The sequence below is a fragment of the Tachysurus fulvidraco genome, chromosome 7 (genome assembly GCF_022655615.1).
Source record: "Tachysurus fulvidraco isolate hzauxx_2018 chromosome 7, HZAU_PFXX_2.0, whole genome shotgun sequence".
Taxonomy (NCBI): domain Eukaryota; kingdom Metazoa; phylum Chordata; class Actinopteri; order Siluriformes; family Bagridae; genus Tachysurus; species Tachysurus fulvidraco.
Window position 1 is genome coordinate 907,271 of NC_062524.1, and position 7,488 is coordinate 914,758.

Genomic DNA, 7,488 nt, shown 5'->3' on the forward strand with positions numbered 1-7,488 from the left:
GTGTAGATGTTCAAAGATGTTTGTGTACTTTACAGTGTAACCTGTTTCTAACACACGGGGTGTGATTGTACAGAGTGTTTGTTAAACAGTGCACACACACACACTCGCACACACACACATGATCACAATATTTAGGTTTAAAGCTGTCTTGTGGCAGTAAACTTACTGTGCTGCCCTTATGGACCGTGTTCACCACTTTGTGAATCTGTTACACACATTTCTATATCAGCAGGAACAGCAGCCTTTTGTGTTACAGACAAGACAGTAACGTGTGTGTGTTACAGCAGATGGTTTGTTACAGACAAGGCAGTAATGTGTGTGTGTGTGTGTGTGTTACAGCAGATGGTTTGTTACAGACAAGACAGTAATGTGTGTGTTACAGCAGATGGTTTGTTACAGACAAGACAGTAATGTGTGTGTGTGTGTGTGTTACAGCAGATGGTTTGTTATAGACAAGACAGTAATGTGTGTGTGTGTGTGTGTTACAGCAGATGGTTTGTTACAGACAAGACAGTAACGTGTGTGTTACAGCAGATGGTTTGTTACAGACAAGACAGTAATGTGTGTGTGTGTGTGTGTTACAGCAGATGGTTTGTTACAGACAAGACAGTAATGTGTGTGTTACAGCAGATGGTTTGTTACAGACAAGACAGTAATGTGTGTGTTACAGCAGATGGTTTGTTACAGACAAGACAGTAATGTGTGTTTCTTGGGGAAGGCAAAGCTGCAGCACTGCATTCAGACCTGAACTGTCTACATTCTATGTTGAAATACATTCTTGTGTTGTTATAAACTGTGAGATTAGGAGTAGAATCATGTAATTGGAATAAAATGTCATTTGGTATAATTGGTATAATAGTTTAAAATTAATGATCGTGTTTTACCTGTTTTTGTTCTTGCAGGCCGACCTTTGGTAGAGGGCAGGATAACAGGAGAGGAGCGGATCGCTAGGGAGAGGGGCGGGGCTTATGGGCCGGACTTTTGACGCTCGACAGAAGATCGGCACCACTGATGTCAGAACAGAGGCTCGGAGGAAGTGGAGGTGAGGGAGCATGAACACGTTAGCACTTGGAGCAGTAGTGATTAAGGCTCTGTCTGGGTTTGTTTATGAGAGAGACTGGGGTTCAAGTTCACTGTGGGCCCTTGGGCAAGGCCCTTAACCCTCTCTGCCCTGACCCCAACTTCTTAAGAATAAAGACGAGGACGTCTTTGTCCTTGTTAGATTTGGACTGATTCTTACATTTGCATGAGTTTATTAAAGACAGTATGTTCACCAAACTTTACCCCCCCTTCTTCCTCCAGTGTTCCAGGTGAAGGATGCGAGGAGAGAAGCTGGGTCAGAACGATGCCCGTTTTCGATTCAGGCCAGAGGGGGCGCTGTGAGTGCAGTGCAGGATGCCAGACAGACCATAAACTCTCGTAAACAGCAGCAGGTCCAAGATTCTCCGTTACTAACCAACACTCAGTCCCATCCCACACATCCACATCCAGAACAACACCAGCAGTACCGGAGTCAGGGCCTTCCCCACCAACCAGGGGACTGGGTACCAGAGTGGTGTGGCCATACAGCCCAGAGGTGGGATCACAAAAGTGGTGGATGCACGTGATAGGCTGAGTCTGAAGAGAAGCGTCTCATCGTTGCCCAGCCAGGGATCTGCAGCTCCGCTCAAGATCACCAAAACTATCCAGGTTAATGAAGAGACGTTCCACACTGACTTTCGACTTTGACGTTCCTCTCAGATGTTTCTCCACACTCTCCGACGGTCCTCTTAGACTTTCCACACTGTGACGTTCCTCTCAGACCGACGTTCCACATTGACTTAGCTCTCAGACGTTCCTCTCAGACTGACGTTCCTCTCAGACTGACGTTCCTCTCAGACCGACGTTCCACATTGACTTAGCTCTCAGACGTTCCTCTCAGACCGACGTTCCACATTGACTTAGCTCTCAGACGTTCCTCTCAGACCGACGTTCCACATTGACTTAGCTCTCAGACGTTCCTCTCAGACCGACGTTCCACATTGACTTAGCTCTCAGACGTTCCTCTCAGACCGACGTTCCACATTGACTTAGCTCTCAGACGTTCCTCTCAGACCGACGTTCCTCTCAGACAGACGTTCCACATCGACTTAGCTCTCAGACGTTCCTCTCAGACCGACGTTCCTCTCAGACCGACGTTCCTCTCAGACCGACGTTCCTCTCAGACCGACGTTCCTCTCAGACAGACGTTCCACATTGACTTAGCTCTCAGACGTTCCTCTCAGACCGACGTTCCTCTCAGACCGACGTTCCTCTCAGACCGACGTTCCTCCACACTGATATTCCACCCTCAGGTAGTAACACATGACATTAAGAACACTACAGTAATTTCTCTCTGTCTGTTTGTCTGTCTATAGCAGAGGCCAGTGGGTATGACCAGTGGGATTCGCATCAATGTTCCAAGTAGTGCATCTCAGGTAACACACACACACACACACACGCGCACACACACACACAGTCACTCTCACACAGTAAATGTGAATGTGTGTGTTTATCTGTACAGAGTGGTTCCAATAAGGAGGAGGAAGCTGTGGTTCCAAATAAACAGTTAAAGTTCACTACAACCAATGACCTGGCACAGACAAGGGTAAAACACACACACACACACACACACACACACACACACACACACACACAAACCACAGTGTTTACACTCTGTTATTTATCGTTCTTTTTGTTTACCGGTCTCTCTCCCCCTCCCCCCAGGTTGGTGGCAGTTTCTCTGTCTCTACTCCAATCACTAAAGTGGTTAAGAATGACTCCTACCTGGCTCCGCCCCCTGCTGCCTCTGCTGCAGCTGCTGCAGTTACACCCACTCGCTCTAATCCCCGCCCACCTACACAGACTTCTGAAAACTCCAACTCTCAACCTGCACAGGTAACACACACACACACACACAGGTAACACACACACACACAGGTAACACACACACACACACGGGTAACACACACACACACACACACACACACACACAGGTAACACACATACACACACACACGGGTAACACACATACACACACACACGGGTAACACACATACACACACACACACACGGGTAACACACATACACACACACACACACGGGTAACACACATACACACACACACACACGGGTAACACACATACACACACACACACACGGGTAACACACATACACACACACACACACGGGTAACACACATACACACACACACACACGGGTAACACACATACACACACACACACACGGGTAATACACACACACACACACGGGTAACACACATACACACACACACGGGTAACACACATACACACACACACGGGTAACACACATACACACACACACACAGGTAACACACATAAACACACACACACAGGTAACACACATACACACACACACACAGGTAACACACATACACACACACACACAGGTAACACACATACACACACACACACAGGTAACACACATACACACATACACACACACACACACACAGGTAACACACATACACACACACACAGGTAACACACATACACACACACACACAGGTAACACACATACACACACACACACAGGTAACACACATACACACACACACACACACAGGTAACACACATACACACACACACACACACACAGGTAACACACATACACACACACACACACAGGTAACACACATACACACACACACACACACACAGGTAACACACATACACACACACAGTTAACACACATACACACACACACACACACAGGTAACACACATACACACACACACACACACAGGTAACACACATACACACACACACACACAAAGCAAACACACATACACACACACCTGTGTACAGGTAACACACACACACCTGTGTACAGGTAACACACACACACACACACACACCTGTGTACAGGTAACACACACACACCTGTGTACAGGTAACACACACACACACACACACACACACACACACACACACACACACACACACACACACACACACACAGGTAACACACACACACACACACACAGGTAACACACATACACACACACACACAGGTAACACACATACACACACACACAGGTAACACACATACACACACACACAGGTAACACACATACACACACACAGGTAACACACATACACACACACACACAGGTAACACACACACACACACACACAGGTAACACACACACACACACACACACACACACAGGTAACACACATACACACACACACACACAGGTAACACACACACACACACACAGGTAACACACACACAGGTAACACACACACACACAGGTAACACACACTCAGGTAACACACATATACACACACACACACAGGTAACACACACACACACACACAGGTAACACACACACTCAGGTAACACACATACACACACACAGGTAACACACATACACACACACACAGGTAACACACATACACACACACACACACACAGGTAACACACACTCAGGTAACACACATACACACACACAGGTAACACACACACTCAGGTAACACACATACACACACACACAGGTGACACACACACAGGGGACACACGCACACACACAGGGGACACACACACACACACAGGACACACACACACACACACAGGACACACACACACAGGACACACACACACAGGTGACACCCACACACACGTACAGGTAACACACACACACACAGGTAACACACACAGGTAACACACACGCACAGGCAACATGAGCACACACACACAGGTAACACACACACTCACAGGCAACATGCACACACACACAGGTAACACACACACGCACAGGCAACATGCACACACACACAGGTAACACACACACGCACAGGCAACATGCACACACACAGGTAACACACGCACAGGCAACATGCACACACACACAGGTAACACACGCACAGGCAACACGCACACACACACACGGGTAACACACACACGGGTCACACACACACACACAGTTAACACACAAACACAGGTAACACACACACACACACACACCCCGCGCACACGCACGCACAACCCCACACACGTGCACACACAACCACGCATACAGACACACACAACCACGCACACCATCCCACACACACACACAAACCCTCACTCTGTTAGAAGCCTAACTTCTAGAACACATTTATTGAGACCAAATATTGTACATTACTTACGTGTGTGTGTGTGTGTGTGTGTGTGTGTGTGTGTGTGTAGCCTGTGTTCAGTCCACTGGAAGGAACCAAAATCACAGTGAACAATCTCCACCCACGTGTCACAGAGGAGGATATAGTGGTGAGTATAACAGACTGTGCATGTCCAACGTGTACGTGTGTGTCGATTTGTGGGTCTGTGCTAATACTAGTGTGTGTGTGTGTGTGTGTGTGTGTGTGTGTGCGTGTGTGTAGGAGCTGTTCTGTGTATGTGGAGCACTGAAGCGAGCTCGGCTGGTAAAGGTCGGAGTAGCTGAAGTGGTGTTTGTGCGGAAAGATGATGCCATTAATGCGTACAGGAAATACAACAACCGCTGTCTGGATGGTAAGACACACACACACACACACAGTGTTGTGAGGAGTGTTCCCTTGTTTACATGTGTAACTGTGTGATTAGTAGAGGATGGAGTGAGTGAGTGTTTTTCTTTCAGACACTGATTGTGAGCACTGACTGTAAAGCAGTCGTCAGATTACTGAGTGTTCTTTACTCCGTATTAAACATTAGTGTTGTTGTGTGTGTGTGTGTGTGTGTGTGTGTGTGTGTGTGTGTGTGTGTGTGTTACTCTCACAGGTCAGCCGATGAAGTGTAACCTGCACATCCAGGGTAGTGTCATCACGTCAGATCAGCCCATCCTGTTGTGAGTGTGTGTTCCTGCACTTCCTCATGCACCGTGTGATTACAGTGTGTACTTAACACACACCATTGTTTATGTTGACGTGTGTGTACTGGTTTACTTATAGATGTGAGAGAAACTAACTACAACTGTGACTTGTTGGATGTTGATGTACTTTATTTAAGGTGGTCCTGCACCTGGGTTTGTAGGAGCACATTTTTATTTAGGGGCAACTAGAAAGATGGTGCAGGACCCCTGCTTTAGTGCTGCAATGGGGGTCTCTGGTGTGTGTGTGTTTTATTTAGGGGCCCAAATATAAATTGTTTTAAATTGTTCTTCCCTTTTATTGTGATGGGAGGCACATCATTATAGGTCATTAATTTTTTTTTTGCGCTCTCTCTCTCTCTCTCTCTCTCTCTCTCTCTCTCTCTCTCTCTCTCTCTCTCTCTCTATCTAGGAGACTGAGTGACTCTCCCAATAAGAAGGAGACGTCCTCCTCGGCTGCGTCCCGATCCACACCTCGCTCCAGCTCAGCTGAAGTGGATCCTCAGACCATCCTGAAGGCTCTGTTTAAATCGTCCAATCAGAGCTCGGCCGCTACAGAGACTCCTCCCACTGCCGCACACTCTACAGCTTTCCGCATAAAGATCTAAAACACACTCGTTCTAAATCCGTCTTCATCCATTTAAAATTCACACACTCTTCCGTTGGTACGTGTTCATTTGTGAGTGCTGCATCCTGTATGATGATCTGTACGATGGCTCACATCGTGTTTAGCCAGTTGGGTGACTAGAGACGGTGTCCCTCAGCTTTATGATGGAGATCCTGGTCTTTTTACTGTAAGAACTCTAAGAACTTCTGCCCATCACACAAAGCTTCGTTTCTTTCTAACATTAGAGAGGTGTTGTGTTGGTGAGGGTAAGCTTGCCTGTAATGCAGCTTCCAGAACACCACCCATAATCCACAGCTACACCCACAGAGAACAGGATACACACCCTCATATACACACGTACATCGTCCTGACCAGTGTGTCTGAAACCAGAGCAGGTTCACTGTGTGTTTCTGTCTCATGAGAACTGTTCTTTTGTTTTTAAATCACACACACACACACACACACACACACACACACACACACACACACACACAGGATCCTGATGATGTACATGTTGTGTATAAAGACATGTTTAGAAGTGTTATTTCTGTGTGAAAGGCGGTCCTGTCCCAATCCTCTGTGTTCAGCTTTATGTAGTGTACCTTTGCTGGTGTTGGTGATTTGGGACACAGCAACCTCCCCACACCTTTCTTCAAGCCCACACACACACACACGGGGTGGGGCCTTGTGTACATCTATGTGTCTCTACTGGATTTCTTCCTGCTTGTTTTTTTCTGCAGTAAACTTGCTTTATAATAAACTACTCAGTGTGTGATGTCGTTATTTACTCTCAGGGTTCAGACTTTTATACGTCGACCTGCTTTTATTGTACACATGTATGTTACAGCAATGGTTTACAGACATGGAGCAGAAACAGCTACACCTGAGCCAACATGCTGACTGACTAGAAAACAACAAACTTCTGAAAGGTTCATGACAGAACATTAGTGATCCAGGACTGAAGGAACTCTACAATAGTCCTGTAATTCTGATC

The 7,488-nt window shown here is 46.8% G+C and overlaps 1 protein-coding gene across 1 annotated transcript; it reads left to right on the forward strand.

The window, feature by feature from the left end:
- Window positions 1-831: 831 nt before the first annotated feature.
- On the forward strand, window positions 832-7,257 carry LOC113653755 (polymerase (DNA-directed), delta interacting protein 3). Its single transcript, XM_047816068.1, is given in 12 exon segments — window positions 832-841; window positions 952-1,019; window positions 1,021-1,042; window positions 1,303-1,465; window positions 1,467-1,689; window positions 2,397-2,456; window positions 2,543-2,626; window positions 2,746-2,916; window positions 5,233-5,310; window positions 5,424-5,553; window positions 5,800-5,866; window positions 6,300-7,257. Coding segments are annotated over 12 exon segments (1,272 nt in total). The 3' UTR covers window positions 6,496-7,257.
- Window positions 7,258-7,488: the final 231 nt, after the last annotated feature.